Here is a 27,610-nt window from a genome sequence, read left to right as displayed (position 1 = left end):
TAAACTTTAAGCCGTCTTATCTTTAAGAGAAATGAATGATTTTTGTTTTTAAGAGTTTTACAGGCGCTTGCAACACATTTAGGTTATATCAGCGCCAGTAAAAAGGAAGAAAATGGATAGTAAAAAGTTCTAGAATCACAATTAAAGCACCCAAGAAAAGTAAGACAAAGGGGAACTGAGAACAAATAGTGATCAGATGTAGATTTCAAGAGCATACCACCAATGTACTTAATTTGAAATCACTATAAGTCTCATCCAGACACAAGCACAAAACCAAACAAAGAGGAATACACTCAAATGCTTACATTATAAATTCAAATAAAAATAATAATACATAACAGAGAGATGATTTACAAGGAAAAAAATATCATCTCCCAAAACAATAACTATGCATTTGACTGTTTCCCTCCCAGCCAGGATTCCGGCCAGTGCCAGGACAAAATCAAGTAATCTCATTCCAAGACAAAGACAGAAAGCATGTTGGAAAACAGATATAAGGGGATAGAAGGACAGTATGTACCTCCCTGCCCACTATGGGAGGTCAGGATCCCCACCCAGAGAGAAATGAATGATTATTATTAAAACAAAAGGGGTCTAATAATAATAATGTAGTTAAAAGCTGTGGTAAGTAACCTTGTCAAAACCTGTTCATGATGCTAAATAGCCCACTTATCCTAACAACTCACTCAACCCTAACACCGACTATATCCGAAGTTTACTAGGGTTACTTTTACCCCATGCCTATTTATTACATATTTCTGAGACAAATTATAGACGTATAGTATCAAAGCTAATGTTTTTATTTTTTTACAAGTTAATGATAGTTGAATAAAATTATCTATGTAGGCCTACATGCTCATTTTTAATACATTTTTTTCCAATCTTGAAAAATAGCAAAAATCTCTAGGATTGAGTGAGTTGAAACTGCACGATTATAATTAAAACTAAAACACAATCTCAATCTCAATTTTCTGGCAAATGTGCAGAGTTGTCCTACACCTAGGACATTTAATCCTCCACATCCTCAATATCATCAAAAACTCCCTCCTCAATCATTCTGGCATGTTCCTCTGGATCGTATTCTATGGCATCAATATCCTCTTCTTGCCCTGGAAACAAGAGCTTGAGGTCAACACCTTCAAACAGTCGCCCATTGCACTCGCCAGTGTTGGAATAATGGCCGTACGGGTTTTGCTTGGAGATGGACTTGCCGCAAAGCCAGCAAAAGTTGCAACCGCAATCGCAGCATCGCATTCTATTGCACCCCTCTGTTTTCTGTGGGATATAAATACAACAAAATGATGACAATAATAATAGTATCACAGTTATAAGCAACAGATACACTTAAATATACAAAAAGGCTATAGAGACATTATACCCATGGGAAGAACTGACACCAAATCAACCAAATAAAACATGTTAAAATACTGCATTATCAATTGCAAAGTGGTGGTAGGGATGGTGTGGTGGTGGTTGTAGTAGTGGTGGTAGGGATGGTGATTTGGTAGTTGTAGTAGTGGTGTTAGGGATCGTGATGTGGTACTTGTATTAGTGGTGGTAGGGATAGTGATGTGGTAGTTGTAGTAGTGGTGGTAGAAAAGATGATGATGCAGTGGTATTGGAGGTTGTAGTAGTGGTGATGGTAGTCACGATAATGATGAATTGGTGGTGCTTGTGGTTGTAGGTGTGGTGGTAGTGATGATGATGATGTGGTGGCAGTGGTAGTGGTTTTAGTCATGGTGGTATTGACAATGATGATGCAGTGGTTGTTGCAATAGTGGCAGTAGAGATGGTGATGTAGTGGTGGTTGTAATGGTCATTATGACGTGCTGATGGTGATTATTATAAGGAAGGTAATGAAAATGATGCTGTAGTGGTTGTAGTAGTGGTGGTTATAATGATGATGATGTGGTGGTGGTTATAGTAGTGGTATTAGTGACTGTGAGGATGAATTGGTGGTTATAATTATGATGATGTGGTGGTTGTAGTAGAGGTGGTAGTGATAATGATGTGTTGGTAATGGTGGTGGTAGTGACGATGATGATGTGGTGGCGTTGTGGTGATGATGATGTTGGGTGGTGGTGGTTGTAGCAGTGGTGGTGATGACAACGATGAATTGGTGGTGGTTATGGTTGTAGTTGTGGTGGTAGTGCTGATGATGTGGTAATGTGTTGTTGTTGTAGTAATGGTTGTGGTACTGCTGATGATGTTGTGGTTGTAGTAGTGGTGATCTTGCAAAATTCAAGGAGTTTTCTCCAAAAATCAAATTCAAAGAGTTATCAAGAAGATTTTTGCAGCGATATCAAAATCAAGGAGTAATCAAGAAGTTTTCAAGGAGTACTTGAGGTTAAGGAGGCCATGGGACCTCTGCACAGAGGTGCCTGGGAAAAGTCATTTAGAGCTAAATCAGAAATGAACGGGGTGGGGGATGTTCTACAACTTCATGAAAAAAAAAAGCTCCTTTCAATGTGATCATGCATTCGTGTGAGCATTCTCTGTATCCAACGGGCAGATATTTTTCTTACAGAGATCAATTACAACCCGATATTTGATGCATTATTCCTTTAAAGAGATTCTGTTGACCGACATGTTGGACTAGCCGTTCATTCAAATAAGATAATTTAAAAACAAAAAATAGCAGCTAGACAAAATTTGGTGATATAATGGAAGAATAAATTCAAATATTTTGATGTAGAATGCATACTGGTGCGTTCCTATATATTCGGAAATATCCAATAGGCATCAAGATTTTTCAGCCATACCTCGTAATAATCCATTGTCAGTAGGTCCTGTTATGGCAGTACTTATTGTGTGTAGAGGAGGCATATACTAGTAATCTTCATACCATCTTATTTACCACTTTACACAGTGCTGCCAACCCTAGCCCGTGTAAATGTGTACAATGGAGAGCCAAAATGAGTAAGATTTAGAAAAAATGCGTACTATTCTGCAAAAACCATAATTAACACTAAATCTGATAATGGACAATTAGACCATACTAGCAATAATATAATCAATATTTAAATCATTGAATAAGTTAACACTTTATAGACTTTATAAATAGTATCAACTTCCAGATCCATGTATAAATATGATATGACCCAGCCAGATGATATTTATTGAACCCATTTCATAAACTTCTGGGTCAAGAAACAGATAGTGTACAGATAGTACACAAAAAAGTGTATGAATGCTAAAAAGCTTAAATAAAAGAAATGTAATTATGTATGCAATCCTCAGCAAAATGTGTACAATGAATGAAAATGCATAAAAATATGCATTATTTACATAAGATTGGCACCACTGATTTATATAATAAGCACTGCCTAGCAGTACTGTACTAAGTAATTGCGCTGAACATATTAAATATGAATTAAACAATCATCTATAAAAATATTTTTAACTAACATCCTCATAATATCCATCTAAACTACAAATACAATGTTCCCCACAATTTATGATTCTAAATCTTAGGGCAGTCATTACAAATCTTACATACTGAGTTCCTCATAATTTGAAGGGATTCGATTCCCACTAAATCCCAGTTTTAAAATATTTTATCAGGTTACACTAAAAAAAAAACCCTAAAAAAAAATAAAAAAAGAAACTAGTTAATGGAATCAATTAAGGGTTAAAAAAAAATATGCTATCAATTTTACAAATAGAAGTACACTGTATTTGTACCAAACTAGTAACAGTAAAATAAGGAAACTAATTCGTAATATGCTATATTCTAACAAAACAAACATGTCACAGCACAGTGGTAATATAGTGTGTAAAATAAAAAGGCTTATATCCTAAAGACCCAGGGCTAGAAGTGACATGACATTGAAGCAAAAATAAGCAAATTATATTCAATGTTTTAAAAAGCCAGACAAGAATGGGTAAGCAATAGAATAGAAGGACGAGGGATGACTGTGCCATTGAATTCTTGATGATGTCAGTACTGGATGATGATGATGATGATGATGATGGTGGTGGTGGTGATAAGCTGAAATCTGATACATGCCATCAGGGAAGTTTAGAGGGGTGGAAAAATGTGGCTGGGAGGAGGAAGGAATTAAAGATAATCTCCCTATATCCTATGGAGTATTTTATATTCTTTATATTTTATTATGTTTAACATGACTTCACACATTTTTCTCTAACTTTAAAACTTTAATTTTTAAAATCTCACAGAGACTAAAATCCGAAACAAAATGAAAACACTTTTAACTGTTTAATTAATTCCTCTGATTCTTTTAGTGTCAGTCTCAGTCAATGTTTGGACCTGCAGTTGTCTAACATCTGAGAAAGAATCAATCAAAATTATATCTTTCAAAAATTTTCAAAACAGCTCAATATTGCCTTTTTTGCGCAAAATGTTACAAAACTTAGCATTACCTTCTTTTTACTGATTCTACCAATAAAGATGGGGGTGGGAGGGGGATTTGCTTGCTGGAGGCATCAACAAGACCTCAAAAAGACTAAGATTGACCATGATAAGAGAATTGTGAATTGTAAGAGGATGACAAGAAATAAAGTGAGTAGGAAAGTGCCAGAAGACAACAGATAAAAAAAACTTTGCCACGGCAACAGGGGTTCGAGCCCCCATCACCACAGCGAAGTTTTCCTTCTCTGTTGTCTTCTGGCACTTTCCTACTCACTTCATTTCTTGTTATTATCAACATAAGTGCCTGCTTCACTCACTTTTCTGAATTAAGAGGATGACAATATCATATGCAGGATGGCTAATGATTCTGGTAACGCTATTGGTCGAATGTGATGCTTGTTTGTTTGTAAGGGTTTTACGGCGCTTGCAACACATTAAGGTTATATCAGCGCCAGTAAAAAGGGAGAGAATAGGATAGTAAAAAGGTCAAGAATTACAATTTAAACACCAAAGAAAAGGAAGACAAAGGGGAATTGCTTTAAATAGGGAACAGATGTAGATTCCAAGCGCACACTATCTGTGTACTTAGTTTGAGATCTTCTAAAAGTCTCATCCAGGCACAAGCACAGGACCCCACTAAGAGGAACACACTCGAATGTTTACAAATCATATATAATTAAGTGCATAACAGAGAGATGTTTTACAAGACAAAAAAAAATCATCTCCCTAAACTCTAACTGTAGATTCGACTGTTTCCCTCCCAGCTAGGGTAACCGGCCAGGGCCAGGACAAAACCAAGTGATCTTATCTCAAGACAAAGACAGAGAGCATGTTGGAAAACAGATACAGTGGGATAGAAGACACAGTAAGTGCCTCCCTACCTACTATGGGAAGTCATAGAATGTGATGCTTAGGTCTAAAACTATTATTTCAAGATAATAAGTCCAGCAGCCTGTATAATGAAGTATGTGATTCCTAAGTTCTGAAGTTATTTGTGAAACCCTCTGAGAAGAGGAAAGTGAGTTAGGTGAATTCAAGTTAAGCGGAGATTGTCAAGTCATGCATAAATATAAGAAAGTAGTGAGTCATGTGACAAGATGTCATAAGGCTATGAATATGAGCAAAACTTTACCCAACATGCATCTTACATTTGAGAAAGAATAGATTCAAGCCTTGATATTCATTTATCTTTCTTTAACATGCATCTAATTATATTTATGGAACATTTTCATATGATAACATGGCTTTACATAACATTTTAAAATATCAATTATCTGAAAGTCTCAATCACTTCACGTCAAATTTTTTTTTAAAGGGCAAGGGAAGATTTTTAAAAATTATTACAGGACCAGTACCATTACCACTGTCATAACTACTATCATCTTACTTTCATTTTATTGTTCTGAAATTTGAAGTTACCATTACTACAGGGATGTAATACGTTCTGATAAAAATAAATTTCCATATCCATTTTCGATAAAGACTCTAAGTTTTTGTTGGGTTTTTTTTTTTCAAATTGAGCATTTGACAAATTCATTGAAAGACAACATTCTTGTATCATGGATTTAATTTTGAAAGTTTAAAAAAAAGTTTTGTCAGAGCAAAAGTTGAATTTAAAAAGCAGTATGACGTTTTGATTTTTCACAAATTAACAATAATACCTTATATTATGAGTAAGTCCATTATAATCACACGAAGAAGCAAGATTTAACTTAAAAAAGCCATAATTTTCCCGTATAGAATGAGATGATGAATAACCAAGCTGTCAAACAAACTGCAGTCACAACTACAATGTGCCATAAATGTACCAAAGCAAAAAGGGATAAGGGGTAACTATGAGGAAAGATGAGAGATAATCCTCACCGGAAAACCATCATGTTGAAATCACCACCTCAAATCCCATTGACAAATTGAATAAAGTCATCATCATCTTCATCATCATCGTCGTTGTCATCATTATCGTCATTATCATCATCGTCCTCTACCATCAATAACCCTGCCTCATCCAAGAACTGAAACAAGCGGTCATCTTCATCCTCATCTTCACCACCCCCTTCAGCACCAGCAGCGCCCCCTTCGATGCCTTCAAACAGGCGATTGCTACAAGGACTGGTCGGATGCATGTAATGGGCATAAGGATTGGAACGAGACAACTCTGCCTGGCAAAGCCAGCAGAAATAAGTCCGACAGTTGGTGCAAGTCATTTTATTGCAGCCGTCTTTCTTCTGCATTGAAAGAATGATCAGGTTTAAGTCAGAACTTTATAGAGGATCTATTGGATACCTGAGAATTGTAAGTTAAAGATTCATAAAAAAATTTTTTTTTTAATGCATCCCATCGTGACAACAGAGATCATATAAACAAGAACTTTTACCTATTGCCTCAAAACAGTAACATGTCCGCGTATCACAGATGCCAATCAGAGATTTTAACATGAAAAATAGCCCTAAATGTAAAATATTTGTGCCCCCCCCCCCCCCCCCCCTCTAAAAAATTAAACTCATTCTCCAAAATAGAACAAATAAAATAACATGTATAATAGTTTCGACTATATATTCATTTTTTAGCATCCAAACACTCCAACATAACACTGTTTTGGGTCACAAGTATGCAATACTATATAACAGCACACCTCCACCAACATTCACCTTGACATACGTCCATTACGTGTCCAAACAACCAAACCCCCAAGGGCAATTTAAAAATTGCCAACATAGTAAAAACAAGTTAAAGCCAAATAAACAAAACCCAGTAAGAATTTTAGTTTATGCGTATTGACTAAGAATAAGGAAAGATAGTGCTATCATCTGTCATCAAGGATTGTCTCCCTTTTGTCCTCAAAGACTCTGATCCAAGACATCCGAAAGTGCTACCATGGCGTCAAGGACATGCAAAAAACTATTGTTATATTCAATTATGGTCAGCAAAAACAAACTATTAAAAAAAAAAAATTTTAAATAAAACATTTCCAATGATTTTCAATACATGAAATCTTTGTTCTTGCATGTTCTGGCATTATCAAAAATAAATCAGACTGATAATATAACAAATTCATCCTTCATCTCTTAGAGACAGGTTGATTTCCAGTCGAGAAAGTTGACTCATTACGATTACTGTGCTTGGTGATGGGAGGAGTGGGGGGGAATGAAGTTTTTAAAAATGTTCTTATCTCGTTTTTGTGGGACTTTATCAAAACTTTTCAGACTTTTAAAATGCGATTGCTACACATCTTTCACACCCTAGATTAACACACACACAAACCTGTATAAAGGTGCTACAGCTAGGACACTGTTTGCTGTTGGTTTCCAGCCACTTGTTCGATTTAACTTCGTTTATCATCCGTTCAATGTTTTGCTTTCCATAGTGAGCCTCAAGCTCGCGTTTCCGATTGGCCGTAGCCGTCTGGTATTCTTTATACATTGCTTCATACAACTCTGGACATGAGAAAGAAAAAAGTAAAACTTATAACACAGCTGCCAACTTTTCAAGGACCAAAAACAAAACATCACAACGAAACCAATCGCTTCGACTCAACAGAACACAATAACTTGAGCTTTTATATAGCGCAATAGCCACTAAACGTGCCAAAGCACTTTTACAAAGGATCACTGACCAACAGTAATATGTAACATGTAGAACGAGACACGACACCTGTTAGGCGATATTACAATTATTTTCTACAGAGACAACACTGTTGATTGCCAGGTACACATTTTACACCAGGGACTCAACTATGCGCCAGGCGAGGCTCGAACCCAGGACCTTCCGACCCGAAAGCGAGTGTCATACCACAGGACCACATAGCCTCATAATAACTGCCAATAAATATAGTCCAGGAGATTACTGGAGTTAAACTTCTACTTTAGTAGTAGCTTTTGCCCTCTTCAGAAAATCTGATGTAAATTCAGTTTCATAGCATGGGGTGGAGTCTGATTTTACAATTAGAAAGCTAGCCAGCACATCTGTACTGAGGGATCCTCTGAAATCAGTTTTGTTCTTCCTCACTTAACTAAACACATGCTCACATTCACAATTTCAGTGAGAAATGTCAGTAATCCTAACATGAAGTGAGCAAGCCCTTGAAACTTCAACATCCCAAGAGAATCAACAAATTTGCTTAGTGCAAACCACTGCTGAATTGAGGAAAGCTGAAGGAATTCCCCTGATCAAAGCTTTCAGTGCTATAGATATTGAATTCACAATCTAGTTTGTCCATGGTTGTATCAACATTTTCTTCATCCTTTACTAGGACCAAATCACTAAACTTCCTTAATGAGCAGAATGATACACAATTGTTCTTGGATACATCCCCCACACCTCAGCATGTTTCAGGTGATTTTTTTTTTTTAATTTGAATTAGCAGGTCAAATCATTACAGTTACAATTTTATTGTGGCAGCTGGCCACTCTGCTATATGAAAATGTAACTTCAAAAACAAAATATCAATTAACATTGTATTCTTAATCTTCCTTTGTAAAAACCTTATATCTACTGAAGACGACCACGCTACTCAGTATAGATCTTTATCAGAAAGCTACTTTTACATAGTTACACCGCATGGCCACATTGTACCCCAATGTTTGTAAACAAAGAGCAAGCCTTGCAAATTATTTTTGAGTGCATCAGGTTTTAAATAAATTCGGACTCTAAATGAGCTAAATATGCCTTCTTTATGATGTATATTATATAAACTTATCCTTTCATTTGGTAAACAAGAGACTATAAAACGTATCCGTGAAGTGAACAGATGGACGTGTTGTTGCTTTCGTGATCTACTTACAAAATGTGAGTTGAAATTGAAATGAAAAAGGTCTATATTATGACTACAAACAAATGTGATATAGAAAGCGTACCAGATTTCAATTTACATGGCGTGTGCCCATGATATGTGTTTTGGCAACGACCACAGAAGGCATGATGACATTGTTGACAGACACCCAAGTTGTCTTCTAACAGGACAGGAAACTGACAGAAGGGACGGGGACAGTGGGCCATGTCTGTCATGACGTCAAAGGCTGTCTTTAAAAGAAGTTTTTCATACCGTTGGTAGCTCTCTGAACTGACCACTTGAGCAACCTGTAAGAGAAATGCAACATTAAAGTTTTAATTGCTAGTTTGATGTTTTTGATTTTGAGAAGTTAAATGGCGCTAGCAACAATCCTAATTATTTAAGCACTGGGAAAAAGTAAGAACAAAAGCAAATGATAAAATAAAATAAAAAATGTCAAAATTCCAAAGCCAAGGAAAGGAAGATGTTAGATGACACTTAGTTCCGTTAAAACAGAATTAAGAGATCAGTGCCTAAAACAATCTTGGATAATGTTTTATAAACATAAACAAACTTTCATGGTATTCTGGAATAGACGTCCTGCAGAGTGTAAAGAAATGCCTTCTAGGTAACAAAGGGAGATAGTTGTCCTACCCACCAAGGTCTCGGGTAGAATCAAACCCATATAATTAAATGATTTATGAGTGTAGGATGGGTGTTGGAATAGGGACTCCCTTGTTTTCGCCGTGGGTGGTTAGACTATGAAGGCAATGAAAGAACGGAGGGTTATCATGTTCCATCAGTGTTAAAACACCCTCATCAATCTTATGCATCAACCGAGATACCCTGTCCTATGTTTCGGCTTGGGCCGATGTTCAACGGGCAGTCTGCGATTTGAGGTCGAAGAAGGAAGACCTGTACAGCCTGTGTGTTGGCTGGAATTCTGTTTGGCTATGTTGAAGCCACAGTGAAAAGGGCCCAAAGTGGCCAGTATTTTATGTCGCACCCGAATATGGGCTCTCAGGCGATATGTGTTGGGCCTGTGTGTTGGCCAGCATTGTGTTTTAGGCTGTATTGTAGCCGAAGTGGGCCTAATATGGCCAGTATTTTGTATATCGTACCCGGTTATGGTCTCTAAGCGATATTGTGTTTTTGTAATTTGTGCTCGGTGAGAATATATAAAATTTATAATATTGTTTTGATGTGCTGAGTAATCATCAAGTGATTAAGTGATTAATATCGTAAAATTATTTCACTTATCTTAAAGTTTAAAATAATATACAGTTTTATTGTTTTAGTGAATAATTAATTCATTGAGTTTAATTGTGATGAAATTGAGAACGTGACCTCAGTTAAATGAATTATTTTTAAGTAAATACTAATTGATCACTTACGCTATCATTGTGTCTATGTTAATTTCATTTTTACTAATATATCTATATCTATCTTCTAATATAGTGAAGAGCTGACGGGCTAGGACATAGCGCCCGGTAAATGCGTTTGCATCTTTGAACTTTGTAATTTTGACGGGCTAAGACATAGCGCCCGGTAAATGTGTTTTGAACCCTTTTGAACAATATGATTTTTGAGAAATATGAACAAAATACAATGTAATGTTTGTAAAGATGAGGAAGTAACACTCGATCTATGTGTTTTATTTTGGAACAATTTTGGATTTGAACAGGCTGGAACACCGCACCCTGTGTGAACAATTTTGTAATTAATTTTATTCTCCTTTCGGAATATGAACAGTTTATTTTGACCCTATCTGTAATTAATAATTTCATTTTAGTGGGAATTAATGAAACGGTTGCAACCTGGGTGAAGTATAGTTTCTTTTGGTTAAAACTTACATGAATTTTATATTGCATTACTACTTTTTACTTGTATGTATTTTTGATTTTTCCTGTCAATATATGCAATGTTATTCTGTTGTGCTCAATAACTATGAGCTGTTCCCCTTTCTTTTACTTTAAATAAATAATAATGGCTCTCTTGTCAGATACGGTGTTCTGTTGGTGATTGTAACGTCCACGTCTACCTCTCCACACTTTAAGGTCATAAGCGGCCTTCGCATCCATTGCGAGTTGCGAACGCACCTTGTGACACAGAGAAAGATGAAAATGGAATTAATCACTTACCTCTGTAGGGAGAACACATTTCTCACATTTGTACCCCGGACAGTGCAGGTCTCTCACAGCCCCTTCCTTGATCTGTTCTTCAAACCAGCCTCTCACACACTCCTTGCACTGTGCATGTTCTACACAGTTGATCAGACGCATAAACTTATCACCTGATTTCTCTTCAAAACAAACCTCACATGTCATCAGATTGGAGTCCAAGACCTGTAACACAAATAAAAGAAAATGTGAAAATAACTGATAAAACAGTAGATAATGAAATATAGGAAATTTTTCTACTTTATTGTCTATCAAAATAATGGCTAGAATATTTGGCCAAAATGAGGATTCTTTTCTTTCAGTAGATTTAAATAAATTGTAAATAGCCAAGCAGAGAGGTATCTTATCCCTAGCTCCAATTAGCCAAATGATTATAGACAATCACAGGACTTTTCAAAAGACAAAAATGGAGATTTTAGTAAAAGTTTACATCTTAAAATTTGAAATTCTTCTACTTCCTCTTTTGGACAGTGACTTATCAGTCGCAATGGCAAATGTGTTTGATTGATTTTTATAATTTAAACAGAAAAACAGTGGTTGCTTAAACCCATCAAAATATAGTCAACAATGTGTTTTGAGTTGCCATGCCATGACATCACCATAAAAATGAAAGTATGATGATGCTAAAATCTTACACAGGGCTCACCAACCACCGTGGTGGAGTTTTTGTAACAAAAAACAAATGCATTTAGAAAAACAAAACAAAACAAAACAAAAATTCACTCAGCAAAGATCCGAACACAACTACAAATAGCAGGGATTCATGTCATTCAAGTATACATTCCATCATCAGCGAGGTTCTTTTTTGAAATCATCACTCACCATCGGTAAAACCTCCTCTATAGATCCAAAAGTCTGAAATATTCTGGGGTCAAACGGTCTTGGCTTCAATGAATGTATGAGATTGGATGGGTCCTTGGCTGGGTGAGTGAACAAATGGACCAGAACTCTGCCTAGGTCATATGGAGATTTGATGCCCAGGAAGTCTATGGATTCTTCCTGTATAAAGGTCACCCAGTTCATGATGACCGCTGTCCCTTCACACTGTTTCCAGATCTCATCTAGTTTGGCACATAATTTACTTAACTGGTAAAAGAGTAAAAATAATTTCATTGGAAACAAATACATTCATTTATGATCCATCAGAATTAATCATTTAAATTGGCCATTCGGCTATATTTTGATTTTTTTTAAAAATCAAATAAAAGCAATACTACTTCTTTTGAAATTGTTTAATTGTATTAGACTTCATAATAATTCAGCTGTCTTTAACATGAATGTCAAGTAGAAGTCCTCTGGTAAGTAAAAAAAAAACAACATTGTTGTAAACCTTTCTCTAAAGCTTTGTCTACTAAATCAAAATCTAGAGGGAAAATTCAAAATCTTGCTAAATTTGATCTCCAAAATAACACGGTTTTACAAATTTAATTAGCATGGTAAGGCTGCTAAATGTACTTCCTGAAAATAAAAACTTCCACTCTCTCTGTCATCTTCTATTTTGCATTAAATCTTTACATAAAAACTTACATTTTTCTTCTCCAGCCAACAACAGGAGAGGGTAAAGTTTGGTGGGCTTTTGGATGGATAGTCATGGGGAAATGAAAAGGTCAATGTAATTGGTGGAAGACGTTTGATGGGATATACAGTGTGCTGTGATGTTGACGATGATGATGTATTTGAATTCGTTGTTGTATTAGTATTTGTGGTGGTTGGGGTTTTTGTGGAAAAGGGTGGACTTGGACTGTTACGGGATTCCTGGTTGTTCCTCTTGGATCTCCCCCTACCCCATACAGACGCTGTGTTTGAAGAGTAAAAATTAAGTTATAGAAAAAGTCCAGACCATCATATTTCTACACAGTTCAAAAAAAAAATCTTAAATATCAAAAAATGAGTCAAACACAAACACACACAATATAAAAACAAAGCGACAAAACAATTAAATCACATTCCAAGGTTTTGATATTTTTAGTTGAGGCATTTCTAAAATTTAAAATCAATCATTGTAAAGATTGTGGTCTCTAAACCTCCTATAACACTTGGTAAAGATTTCAAATTTCAACCTACAGTCTGCTATCAAATCCTTTATGAGACTAAATTTCAAATTATTTCAAATCATAATGAATCATTTGCTTAACTGTAAGCTTTACATTCTCAATGAGAGAGAACAGTCTTAAAAATGTGACTCAGGCTACACAAAGACAAAGTCATGTTACAGTTACTACTCTCTAGCCATGGCATTAGATTAGTGTAAAATGAAAACAATTCTGTAAACAGTTAATTACCAAAAGCCAGGCATCGGATTCCTCTCATATCTTTGGTAATTTTAACAGAAAAAGGCTGGGATGGAAACATGGGGATGTTGAAGATGCCGCCTGAGAGAGTAAAAATTGTATAAATAAAAATCATTAAAGTAAAACAACGAGAAAGAGAATTTCTCTGAAATTTACATATAGAAATGGCTGACTTTTACTACTACTCTGTTCGATTTTCCATGCATATGAACTTGAGAAGTTAAGTACATCATTTTCTCATCACCTCATCGAAAAAATAAACGACATTTCTCAATAGCATTTAGAATTTTGTTCACTGCTTTCCTACAGCATTAAAAAAATCAAAGGGTTTTGTTTCCCGCTTATAACTTACAAGCAGTTTGGAAGCCATTATCATTCTGTCTATTTCATTTTTTCTTGGGCTCGTTCTATTTTCTTCATATAATTTTGTTATTTTCTTGCCTATCAACTTGTAACCACTGGCAGCAATCGTGTTAAACTCTATTAATCACGACAGATTGGATATTTTGATCCTTCATAAGCAATAATAATTAAAGCTTATTATCCAAACATGAATAAATAGGCTCAAGGAGCTTTCCAAAGACCAGCCATAGGTAGCTATCAAAACAGAGTAAGAAACCCCCGAATATCTAAATCGAATACTGCATTATCACAAAATAGACAATCGTGACCCCCTTTGTCTCAAAATGCTATTATGTCAGGATGAATCAGACTCTGACAAGTGAATTCAGAATTAAAATGTCGGAAACAGAACCTTAATATTTTTTGCAATGCAAGCAATAGTATTTAGATTCCACTATAGTTGAAAAAAATTGACCCAAATTTTCATATTCAAGTCTTTGAAATTGACTTCACTCACCTAATTCATCCCGACATAATGCCGCTTTGAGAGATTACTTAAAAATACTTCAGGTTTATTGCAGCATATTTATATTTACATCAGGCTATTTACCTGGAATGTCTCCTTTTTCATTGTCATGATCGCAAATCTCCAAGTCTTCATTTTCATAGATGGCCTTCAGGGCAATGCACTCATTCACTTGTTCCTCAAGGTCATCCCCTTCAGCCAGTCTGTGGTTTTTATTTTCTGGAAAAAAAATTTGAACAGTAGTTAAAAAAAAAAAAAAAAAAAATTATAATAATAATGCAATGCATATGTTAAGCACTCTACCATATGACAAGGAAGTGCTCACAGCACTTTAAACGTCTGCCAACACATCAGTCCAGAAAAGAACTTTTTATCATCTTCCGATGAACAGAGCTGTAAATCTTTTGAGAGTTGGTTTCAGAAGGTTGGCACGTTTCTATACAAAGAGCATCCTCCACATGACATGTAAGAGCTTTTTCCTAGATTAGAAGCAGTTTTCCATCTAATGACGAGCGAAGTAATCATAAATCCATCATAATAATTATAATGGACCAAGAATTCAATATTAGCATTTATTGTAAACAGCACCGTACCCCATACAAAAAGGAGGAGGAGGTGGCTGAGATACTTTCATTCAAGCTGATTAAATCTGGGATCTACTGTGTTAGGTGCAACAACTTGAACTGAATTAGAAACATGTTCCAAGTATTTTATTTTAAAATGTAAAGCTTATTGCACTCAAGACATCATCTCTTCCTCATTACCAGCATTGCACGCCACTTGGAAATTTTTTTTTAATGAACAGAATGATGGCATTCCAAGTCCAGGTTAATGTTAAAGGACAACAACAAATATTTTAAAATACATTCTCACATCAAAGCTTATTTTTATATCACATACAGCTGTACACATACACAACATTAAAACAGACACATGTACATAGCCTTAGTGAAATCAGTCGCAAACATAGATTAGAAAAAGAATGAGGCTTTGTCGATGTTGGGATTTTATGAACAGCAGTGCAGCTTTACCCACAACACACACAATCACACCCAAAAAGACAACACAAAATCTTTATTGCACGTATGCAACTACAGTACCCTCTGGGTAATCGCAACACGGTTTATCACAACATTTCCAAAGAAACTTAATTAATTCTATATAATTGAAATTGCAACAAGCTTCGGTCAATCGCAACATATTTTCAATCTCAAAAAGTGGCAAATTCATGAAATCAACAAAAAAATCTCATTAATTTTCAATATCGTTGAAATGATCCAGTGGGAGAATAGAGAGTGGGTGAGGTTTAATGCTACAGTAGTGTGTCACCATCCTATTAGAGACAAGAGAGCACAGGGCTTTGCAGTATGAGTTTGTAAGGTCATCTGTGACCATTACATAGGAAGCGAGGGGGCTGGAAATAGTATAGACAACAGGTAGACAATGACAGTTTTAACTTGTAAAGAGAGACTGAGCGACATCCTTTGTTTTGGGATTGACAACTGTTATGGTGGTAGCGTATTGTCTCTAATCATGGCTAATCTGTTTGAGAACAAAAGAGTGAAAGTTAATCCAAACTGAATAAGATGTCCGATTGCATCAAACCGGATTTTGCTTGCCAAAATCTTTACAGGGCTGCCATATGTTTTTTGTTTCAATCAAATCTCTCAGTCTGTGGTGAACTAAGAACAATGTTTACAATAACTGGCTTTTAATATATATATGCAAAATGTTGCAAAAGTGGACAGGAAACCCGATTTTGGTTAATTGCAACTTCAATTAATGGCAACAATTTCGCTGATCCCAAGGTGTTGCGATTATCCAGAGTGGACTGTATTCTCTCAATTTCTCAACAGTAGCTACAAAACATGAAATAAATTGTCAAACTTATTAAATAATGTAAATATTCTGGTAGCATCTCAAGGACAAAAACAATAAATAAAAAGAAGTTGAAATTACTCACCGGAATTTAACACACCCTCAGCCATGATGTATTTTCCACAAACTGAAATAGATTTGTATTAAAAAGGAAATTATCATTTTGAAGGAAGTTATGTCCTCCCTTACTATATTGAAGATTTTGAAAACAAGTAAAGACATTATTAGTTACTAGCATCTAATTCAGAATATCTTAATTCTTTATACAGTGTCAAGGCCCAATCATGGAAATTTGACAATGTTTTACAGTACAATACAAATTAAATTAAATTAAAGAAGGTAAATAATGAAATCATGGAATGACTTCTTCTTGCTGTAACTTTCCAATAATCTTCATTTTCATTATGATTTAAAAAAAGAACACTTTTTTCATTAATAGTCACTCCGTCAGAATTGAAGGCAAGTGTTGTGAATTTATAAGAACTTGTTGACCCCAGTATGAAGCTGAGTTGGCAGCAAATGAAAAAACTCTCTTGGTGAATGTAAAAGCTTGGAGATGTGTTTGTTATATAACGGTTCTACTGATAATTATAATTGTATTCTATATGATGTATTTTCATTATTTCAATGGTCTAAAAAGTGGCTGCTTGGGTTTAACACAACAAAATGCAAGGTATTATATACATGAAAATAAACCCCATTAACATTTACTATACTAACCATTCTAGAGCATTTGTTCTGTCCTCTGAATCTGAAAAGGCTCTTAATACATTATTTTTTATCGATCTCTAAACTTTGAAGTTCATATTGATACCTGTATTAACTGAGCTAACAAGACTACAGAAATTATTTATAGAAGTTTTGTCACTCATGATAAATGTATTTTCTTGTTTTCCTTTATTTAAATATCCGAATATCTTAAATTATAAGTCTAAGTCGCTTGTTCAACCCATTCTCGAATATGGCAAACCGATTTGGTGCCCAATATTCAAACAACAGTCCATAAATCTTGATAATGTACGATGGGCTACTAAAATGTTTCATAATATATATATATATTATTGTTCATATGAAGAAAGATTAAAAGATTCCCTTGATTAAAGTACAGAAGATTTCGTGGTGACTTTCGTATTGATAAAATATTGATTCATCATAATTCCTTACTTTCTCTACTGTAACATTTACAAGAGGAGATAAATTTAAACTTTACGTATATGTATCCAGATGTAATAATACTGATGTTTGACAAAAATCTTAAATGTTTCGTACCTTCACTTATGTGGAATAACATAAAACTCAAAACAAATTTTAAAACTTTGGTCGACAGTAGCTGATGGGTTACGGATGCGACATCGATGCAAAAGTAAATGCTCAAACAGAGTGGATAGGGAATTCTCACGAATCATCAAGCTAGCCTTTTTTAGGCACATTGTCGACAAAGACAGATTTTAGTTGTGCCATCGCAAATATTCCATGGTGAGTTCACTCTTGCACTTCGCGCTGCACTATCAAAGAGAGAACAGAAGTAAACCTAAATAACAAAGCCAAAGTCTCAAGATGGGAACAGAGATTGAAAGGCAGGATAGCACAAACTAAGGATAGAAGTCTAACAGAAAGTTGGGAATAAAAGACAGGCACTGGAATAAGAAAACCCCAAAAAAATACATACACATTCATCATTTACACACACTCTCGCAAATAACCTAAATAATCTTGAGAAATAGAGATCGGGTTTATTTACCCGAGCATTCGGAGCATTAGATAGCCACTTCGTTAATTTTAACTTTAAATTTTAAACTAAACTGTGTAAACCGTGTTATGTTTATGTTATAAACCAGTGCCAGCCTCATATATGAGTTCTCTATTTCTGCTGATACTTAATCATAATAATGAATGATTTGGCCATAACTTTGAAACATGATCGTTTATACTCCATCACATATCTACATTTCTACATCATGCTTTGCTGCTTAGATTTATAGATTTCTCAGTTTTCGAATTGCAAATTATCCTCGATTCGACGTTGACAAGTAAGAACTTCAAAATGCTCTTATTTAATTTTTTTAAATGCCCCCTCTAACTTTCATAATCAAATTATCAAAGAGGTAAATTTTGGCATAATTGGTGGTTGACGTGTTGACTCGGTCGCAGCGACCCGGTCTGAATCTGAAACCGAATCTGAGTCGAGTCCCTCTAACTCTTAGGACCGGACTCTGACCGTATATATGTTACTCTAACCCCCAGCCCCTGATAAAAGTAGAAAGAAAATCCCGGGTCAAGAATTTAAAATATTTCAAGTATAAAGTGCCCAAGAATAATCACAATCACAATAATAAAATAATAATATCAAAGTATTTTAGATAGGGATAATATAATCAATCAATCACAATCCAGTCTGCAGTCCACAGCCAGTGGACCAGTGGAGTGCACGACGGCATTCGACTTCGAAATCCGTTGTTAATATTGAAATTATGTTGCAATGCCAATGCAATATCCTTACTTACACAATCACTGTTCAAAGAATTGTTAATTCAACATGCACATTGCCCTTTATTAATTTCGTCTTGTATTGGATTTTACTCACTGCACCTTGTACTTGTGTGCAGAGTGCGGAGCATAATATTACGAGTGGAATGAGCAGTGAGCAGCATTCCGAGGCCACTGAGGTGCAGACTGGCTTTTAGTGATTTCGCTCTCTGCGATTGCATGCGTACTGAAATTCCATAAAATACTAACGAAAGAGTGAAAATGGAAAGGCTTCGTATGGGAACAAAACTGTTCTGTTCTGTTTTGTTCCCATACGAAGCCTTTCCATTTTCACTCTTTCGTTAGTATTTTACGATCACCGGCTTCAGGCAGCCCTTACCGTTTTCTGAAATTCCATAGCGCAAATGAAACTAAACAGAACGTAGCGTGAACGCCTAAGATTGGAATGCATAAATCGTAAATTTCGGGAGTTATCCTTCTTACCTGTATGGTTGAATGCTGAGTGCTGTTTTCTTCTTTTTTTTTTTCAAATGACATGTGTACACTTTACTTAGTATCTTAGAAGCTACTTACCGCAGCGCGTACCTGGCCAGTAAAATGAAAGAAAGAAAGAAACCCTGGCGGGAATTTGGAGACCCCTTTCTTTCTTTATCCTCAACTTCTCCGCCCCTCTCAATTATTGTATAACGCCCAAATTACTGCGTGATTATTATTATTATTATTATTATTATTATTATTATTATTATTATTATTATTATTATTATTATTATTATTATTATTATATCATCATCACCATCATCATCATCATCATCATCATCACCGTCATCATCATCATCATCATCATAATCATCATTATTATCATCATCATCATCATCATCATCATCATCATCATCATCATCATCATCATCATCATTATTCATAATAATAATAATAATAATAATAATAATAATAATAATATCATCATCATCATCATCATTACTATTATTATTATTATTATTATTATTATATTATTATTATTATTATTATTATTATTATTATTATTATTATTATTATTATTATTATTATTATTATTATTATTATTATTCAACCATACATGCACAAATAAGTGCAGATGTGCTAGGACAAACACACACACACACACACATATCTATATATATATATATATATGTATATATATATATATATATATATATATATATATATATATATATATATATATATATATGTATTAATACCGGATAGGGAGACTTTTGGTACCCCTATTAGTTCATTTTACAGTACTTTACCAATAGGGAGACCAAAATCCGAAGGGTTTATGAACACAAAAAGAAATGTAGTACTGAGCATGCTCTGTGTACTGGGGTTGTAAAATTTTATCCCGTGGCTCCCAATGCAAGTAAAGAAATAAAGGAGAATATTCTTGACAAATTTCGGAATGATGAAGTGGGAAATTTGTGTCGATCAGACAAAGCTATAGTATTGTTAGGAACAAAATTGTGGAGTAAAAGTTCAAAGAAGGAGAGAAAAGTTATAATGAGTGATTTACGCATCTTAGGAAATTTGATTTTAAAAACTAGGAAGAGAACGAATCAACCTTCTTTCTCTGGAGAGGACGTGGTGAAGCGTTGTAACTTTAATGAAATATCGCAAACCATTTCTGAAATGACTTTGAAAGAGGATGGGACATTGAAAGCAGGCTTGAAGCTTTCAATTGGATTTATATTGAAAAAGTTAATTAATTTCTTAAAAGGGGAATATATAATGCAAAACAAAATGGAAGAATCCGCAGAGATAGATTTGTTCAAAGCTGTCCTGGATTATAATTGGGATAGTATTTTTTTTTACAGCCAGAGTTCAATGTGAAGCAAAGAGAACAAATTTGAGAAAACCCAAAGAGATGCCATTAGAGAATGATATAAAGAAGCTACGGCAATTTATTACTGAAGAGATGGTCCGTATTTGTGAGGATGATTATCAATTATTTGATTCACATATGTTTGTTAGGCTTCGCAATGTCATCGTAGCTAGGCTTACAATGTTTAATGCGAGGAGAGGCGGAGAACCCGCAAGGATGTTGTTAAAAGACTGGAATGATGCAGATTCAGGTGTATGGGTTGATCCCCAGCTTGTACAACATGTCACTGATCCTCTGGAAAAAGCGTTACTTGAGAAGTATAAGCTGGCCTATCAGTCTGGAAAGGGAAGCAAGATGTTGGTCCCTGTGTTGATACCCAATGACACAATTCAGCCTTTAAGGAAACTTGCACAGGAGCGTAAAGCTGTTGATATTTCAGACAACCCATTTCTTTTTCCAAATACAGGAATATCCAAAGATCATGTAAGTGGTTACATTGCCATCAAATATGTCACTTCCTTAGTAAAGGATTTAGAGAAACCCCAGTTGTTAATAGCTGATAAATTCAGGCACCGAGCTTCGACATTATTTGCCTTACTTGATGTCCCACAACACGAGAGAGATGTCTTCTATCGACATATGGGACACAGTGAATCAATCAATCAAAACATTTATCAGTGTCCACTTGCAATACGAGAAATAACAGAAGTTGGTCATTTTTTGGGTCAAATTGATAACTCAGCATCGGTCACTGGGAAGGAAATTGTAACATTGAAACAAATGACTTTGTAGTGAATAGAGACTCAAATGCAAATTTTGGAACATCCATAGTAACAGCTGCAAATCAAGAAGAAATATTTGATGGTGAAGCAGGAGTGCCAAATCAGCTTACGTGTTCTTCAAAACAAACTGAACCCAAGAGGAATTCAAGCAAAAATCGGAGATACATGTCATGGTCAGATGAGGATACAGATAGAGTCAAGTCATATTTTAAAAACTTTGTCGAAGATGTTTCAGCACATGGTTCAAGGGGATCATTACCTAGAAAGTCTGAAATTATTCTGTTCTTAAAACACCACAGGGTATTTTCACAAAAAGGAATCCCTGAAGGTACACTAATTAGTTTGGTGAAGACAAAGATTTTTAATGAAAGAAATAAATATAGAAGGGAAAGAGCGTTTCAATCGGTGTAATGACAATCATGAATTTGATTTGTATTACATTCATTGTATTGTATAGTGTTATTGACATATTTTGGGGGTTTACAAAAACGTTTTATCTTTATATAGTACAATCTGTTCATCATTGCAATATCCTTTTTTATATTATATGAACATTCATTTGCTCAGCTTGAGAGACAAATGCTTTGTAGAACCATAGCTGTCAACCGTTCTGTTAAAAACGGATTTGTTCCGTATTTGACTTCCTGAGTCAGTAAGTGCTTATTTTTAGTTCAAAATCCGTATTTTGTAATTTTTGACTAATTTGTGGTAAAAAAGCCATGTGAGCCTAATGAATTATTATTATTGATCCATTATTATTACTATTACTACTACTACTATTGTTGTTATTATTATTATCATTATTATTGGTGTCCAGTGAGAGCATAATCTCCATTTGTGTAGCTCTTTAATTTGAATTATGCCTCTATCATAAATGATTTTCAACAATTAAAAAAGTTCCATTCGTTTATATGACGCCTGTATTTTACTCAAACCTTTCATAATGTATTGGAGATTTGCATAGGATATGGATGTTAGCCTCGATATACTTTGAATATTCTAAGACAGTATTGATACTTTCACTATTTGTTACAAATATTATTTTAATTAAGAATAAAATTAAATCCACCTTTTTGATTGGAAGGTATTCAATAAGAAAATCAATTGCTTATATTGATTAAAGATGACAATGATTATTTCCCTTTATTAATTTATGAAATATATAAATTTAATCCCTTTAAAAACATCTTCATCTGATTTTAATTTTTTTTTTTCAAGCAAGCTTTTGTAACGGTTTAGGTTCAAGAAAAATAAGTATACTCCATTTTTACCACAATGTTTGGGGCAGTCTACATCAATGTTTCAGGCTTAATTTGCCATCTTCAGGACTGAGTTGTTTTGTTGACTGTTGTTGTTTCTTGAAGTGGTTCCGGTTTGAAGTTAATTAAGAGGAATTTGCGCCGATGGGGACACTTTCCGTAGATCTCACTTTTCATGTTGAGTGTGGCTTCATGAGGTTGTTTGATTATAGTATATTTTTCTTCCAGGCATAAGCTACATTGTTTTGATGTTGGTGTGTATCCTGTTGCTTTAGATAAAATTTTCCATGAAATGTTGTGGTCTATTTTGTTGTCTTTTAATTTCCAAATATGTTCGCTGAGTTTTGTGGATGTTTTTTTGTTAGTGTTTCTAAATGTAGAGGTGTGGAGGTTGTATCTTGTTTTGAAATTATTTTCTGTTAGTCCTACATATTTTTCTTGCTTGTTTGTTTTAGTTTCTGTGACTGTGGCTTGGTAAATTAAACTTGATTCTAAGCATTGTTTGTTTAGCGGGCAATGTTCTTTATTTCTGCAGTTGCATTTTCTAGTGGGTGGGTTTTGCTCTTGTCGGTGGTTTATTAATATTTTTTTGTTGTGGCTTGAAATTATTTGTTCTATGTTGCGCATACACGAGTAACTTATTTTTATGGTATTCCTGTTGATAATTTTATGTAGCTTGTGGTTTTTTGGAAAGTGTGTATCAATTAACTTCAGGAACTGCTGTCCTATGTTTGTGCTGACGTTTATGTCGAAAGGTGGGTTGAACCAAGTTATGTGTCGTTTTCTTGTTTTACGTTCTTCACTTGTGTGTTGGGGTTTACATGAGAGGGAGGCGTCTGTGTATAAAAATGGTGTGTTGTATCCGCTTTTTGTGAGTGCTTCTTTGTAGGGGGTGGCTGCGACGTTGAATATCTCTCTGTTTTCCGAAAGTTTGCTCACCCTCAGTGCTATGTTTTTTGGTATGTTTTCAATGACGGGACGGGGGTGGTTGCTGTTTTTATTAATGTAGCTAATGGTGTTGTTTGGTTTTCTGAACGGTTGGAATGAATTGGATTTTATGTCGAATGTGATGTCGAGGAAGTCAACTGGTCAAATGTGGGTAGCTAAGTCATATTCAAATTGGCAAAAAGTACATTGTAATATGATCCACACATAGCAAGCAAACTATTCTCACCAAAATACAGGAAAACCTGCAGAAACGGGAATTAATTTGGATTCCAAAGGCGATTCACGTTTCAAATTAGGGAATAAATTAAAATTGAGTTCTTTTACTTCAGGAAGTGATGTTAAATTTATTTTAAACTGATTTATGTAATAATCTGATAATTGAATTTATTCACAAGTGATACAAAATTATGGCGAAAGAAAGATCTTTCTTTTGTTTGCGGGAGTTAAGCTCTAAAAAAATCAATGAGATAAAATATTTGTCACAAACACAATTAGACGTCTATAAACACATATTTACATATCACGAATTAAAATTTTATGTAAGAGTGAGGCAGTTATTCTATAAGTTCTATGTGTAATAACCATTTAGATGGTGCCAAAAAAATATAACAAAAGACAGAAAAAGAAATGTTCGAAATATTGATAGTGGTGATTTCTTAAAAAGATGCCTAACGTAATGCCACATCTAACTGCAGTATAATTTTAATTTTCAAAAATACATTATATGACTAGAGCAATATTTGCAATATTAAAATGTTAATGTCTAAACTAAAGAAGAAGAAGAAGATCAAGAAGAAAAAGAAGAAGAAGAAGAAAAAGAAGAAGAAGAAGAAGAAGAAGAAGAAGAAGAAGAAGAAGAAGAAGAAGAAGAAGAAGAACAAGAACAAGAAGAACAAGAACAAGAAGAGGAAGAAGGGGATTGAGAAGGAGAAGAAGAAGAAGAAGAATAAAAATGAAGATGAAGAAGACGAAGAAGAAGAAGAAGAAGAAGAAGAAGAAGAAGAAGAAGAAGAAGAAGAAGAAGAAGAAGAAGAAGAAGAGAAGAAGAAGAAGAAGAAGAAGAAGAAGAAGAAGAAGAAGAGAAGAAGAAGAAGAAGAAGAAGAAGAAGAAGGAAAAGAAGAAGAAGAAGAAGAAGAAGAAGAAGAAGAAGAAGAAGAAGAAGAAGAAGAAGAAGAAGAAGAAGAAGAAGAAGAAGAAGAAGAAGAGAAGAACAAGAACAAGAACAAGAACAAGAAGAAAAAGAACAAGAAGAAGAAGAAGAGGAAGAAGGGGATTGAGGAGAAGGAGAAGAAGAAGAAGAATAAAAATGAAGATGAAGAAGAAGAAGAAGAAGAAGAAGAAGAAGAAGAAGAAGAAGAAGAAGAAGAAGAAGAAGAAGAAGAAGAAGAAAAGAAGAAAAAGAAGAATAAGATGGGGAGGAGGAGAAGGATGGGACGAGGAAGAGATGGGGAAGAATGAAAAAGAAGAATAAAAATAAAGTAGAAGATGGAGAAGAAGGGAGGAGGAGAAGCATGGGAAGAGGAAGAGAAGGGGGAAAATGGGAAAAGGAGAATAAAAATGAAGAAGAAGAAGAAGAAGAAGAAGAAGAAGAAGAAGAAGAAGAAGAAGAAGAAGAAGAAGAAGAAGAAGAAGAAGAAGAAGAAGAAGATGAATGGGATGGAGAAGGAGAAGCATAAGAAGAAGAAGAAGAAGGTGAAAGAGAAGCAGAAGAAGGTGAAAGAAAAGCAGAAGAAGAAGAAGAAGGAGAATAAGAAGAGGGAGGGGGAGGAGGAGAAGGATGGGAAGAGGAAGAGATGGGGAAGAATGTAAAAGAAGAATAAAAATAAAGAAGAAGAAGAAGAAGAACAAGAAGAAAAAGAACAAGAAGAAGAAGAAGAGGAAGAAGGGGATTGAGAAGGAGAAGGAGAAGAAGAAGAAGAATAAAAATGAAGATGAAGAAGAAGAAGAAGAAGAAGAAGAAGAAGAAGAAGAAGAAGAAGAAGAAGAAGAAGAAGAAGAAGAAGAAGTAGAAGAAGTAGAAGAAGTAGAAGAAGAAGTAGAAGAAGTAGTAGAAGAAGTAGAAGAAGAAGAAGAAGAAGAAGAAGAAGAAGAAGAAGAAGAAGAAGAAGAAGAAGAAGAAGAAGAAGAAGAAGAAGAATAAAAACAAAGAAAAAGAAGAAGAAGAAGAAGAAGAAGAGGAAGAAGAAGAAGAAGGAGGAGGAGGAGGAGGAGGAGGAGGATGGGGAGGAGGAGGGGGACGAGTGGTCATAAAATTTATACAACACCAAAAAAAGAAAATGTTTAGAAATTTTATAAAGGTGATATCTCTATGTTATAAATTAGGCAATCATCATTATAACATACAAAATGAGGTGAATGGATATCAAAATCATATTGGTGAACCTTTTCCTCAAAACAGTTAAGTGTAAATTTGGCTGGTATGGAAAAGTGTGAAAGAAAGGAGAGAAAAAAGTTTAACATTTTGAAATTGACAAATTCATTTTATCTTTAGCAGAAGTGCACATTACGTTACTACTGCATTTGTAATTTCAGGATATGAACTTTCAATCTTTTCACTTAATCTCTAACTTTGGATTCAGTCACATGAAAATGTGTCATCTCCAATTAATCAAACCACAAAAAATATGGTTTCTTCTATAATACATCATAATTTCAAAACGTTGGAAAGGACAAAATTGTATTCCTTTTAGCAGAAGTGTTTATCATTTCACAACTGCATTAATTATCTTTACAACAAGCTTCCTGACAACTGAAGGCATCCACCCAGACCATGCAGCCGTATACAGAGTGCATTCATGGAAAGAATGGGACTGCTGCCCAAATGATGCCATTCAGGAACCCAAAGAAGAACTGCCAAGCAGAGTAAATCTCCCCAGAAAAGATTGGTTGACACTGAACCGGGCAAGGTCTAAAGTGGGGAAGACCAAAACAACCTTACAAAATTAGGGACTTTCTTCAGACTGCCGATGTCAATGTGGACACACGACTCAAAACATGGACCACATCCTTCACTAGTGTGAACTTGGACCACATATCAGTGATATGGACCTGAGAGGCTGCACCCCTGAAGCCATCCAATGGATCCACCACTGGCGCGACACGATATGATGATGATGATGATGATGATGATGATGATGATCTCCAATTAATCAAACCACAAAAAATACATAATACATCATAATTTCAAAACGTTGGAAAGGACAAAACTGTATTCCTTTTAGCAGAAGTGTTTATCATTTTACAACTGCATTAATTATTTTTACAACACGCGTTTTCACTCTCACCACTTCAACCATAAAAATATCTTAACTTTAGAATTAGTCACACTAAATCGTGTGACAATATCAAATTCAACAAGCCAAGAATGTGATTCAAAAATTAAACATTTTCTCTGAGTGGTCTGAGCCGATATAATTGAGAATTATGAAAGTTTTGAGTGGCAGGTCACCAGACAGTATGGAAATAAAATTGGATCAATTGTAAAAAGACAATATAAAATACAGCCCCACAAGTGTATGTGGATTTATATATACAATGAGATTACATATGTATGTCATAAATACATTATTATAAACACTCATCAAAACTATATACAATGTCATTAAATATCACAATTTAAAAATCTATGTTAGAAAGTGGTAGCATCTTATAATTTATGCGAGCAATAAACATTTAATGGTTATTACAAATCATTAGAACATGGTGATTTCTTTAAAAATGCCAAATAAAATGCCATATCCAATTACAATGAATTTCATGTTTAAATTCCATGTATGACTTTGCTTAATTCAACATCGTATTATATATTTAAACAAGTTAAAAAGATAAAAATACTTTTGGCCCATTTCCTTACAGAAATGATATATTTCTTCCTTGGCAAGGAGCAAATAAACGCACAGTCCAACTGGCAATATACGAGTA

General features: G+C 34.7%; 1 protein-coding gene across 4 annotated transcripts; it reads right to left on the bottom strand.

Annotated features, from left to right (window-relative positions):
* Positions 1-161: 161 nt before the first annotated feature.
* On the bottom strand, positions 162-19,367 carry LOC144970618 (E3 ubiquitin-protein ligase RNF14-like). Of its 4 annotated transcripts, none has more exons than XM_078910442.1 (10): positions 18,862-19,089; positions 16,443-16,484; positions 14,564-14,698; positions 13,603-13,692; positions 12,848-13,116; positions 12,143-12,406; positions 11,282-11,485; positions 9,226-9,448; positions 7,634-7,806; positions 162-1,275 (listed from the first exon to the last, which is right to left on the bottom strand). In XM_078910442.1, the coding sequence occupies exons 2-10, from the start codon at positions 16,465-16,467 to the stop codon at positions 1,009-1,011; spliced, it is 1,650 nt and encodes a 549-aa protein (XP_078766568.1). In that variant the 5' UTR covers positions 16,468-16,484; positions 18,862-19,089; the 3' UTR covers positions 162-1,008. The 4 variants fall into 4 exon arrangements, with proteins under 4 accessions (XP_078766568.1, XP_078766567.1, XP_078766566.1 ...); XM_078910441.1 differs by lacking the exons at positions 162-1,275; positions 18,862-19,089 and adding exons at positions 6,236-6,597; positions 19,328-19,367; XM_078910440.1 differs by lacking the exons at positions 162-1,275; positions 18,862-19,089 and adding exons at positions 6,236-6,597; positions 19,224-19,290.
* Between the last annotated feature and the right edge of the window lie 8,243 nt (positions 19,368-27,610).

This window comes from Berghia stephanieae, chromosome 4 (assembly GCF_034508935.2).
Source record: "Berghia stephanieae isolate SIO BIC M18660-M18661 chromosome 4, UCSD_Bste_1.3, whole genome shotgun sequence".
NCBI classification, from domain to species: domain Eukaryota; kingdom Metazoa; phylum Mollusca; class Gastropoda; order Nudibranchia; family Aeolidiidae; genus Berghia; species Berghia stephanieae.
This window is presented reverse-complemented; position numbering and strand designations above follow the sequence as displayed.

What these genes read in the sequence shown, in the direction of transcription:
- LOC144970618 (XM_078910441.1), bottom strand. Translation starts at nt 16,467, where the DNA reads ATGGCTGAGGGTGTGTTAAATTCCG. An exon ending in TGAGGGTGTGTTAAATTCCG is followed by an intron (nt 14,699 to 16,442) that starts GTGAGTAATTTC and finishes TTTTTTTTCCAG; the next exon opens with AAAATAAAAACCACAGACTG. An exon ending in GTTGGCTGGAGAAGAAAAAT is followed by an intron (nt 12,407 to 12,847) that starts GTAAGTTTTTAT and finishes CTCTTTTACCAG; the next exon opens with TTAAGTAAATTATGTGCCAA.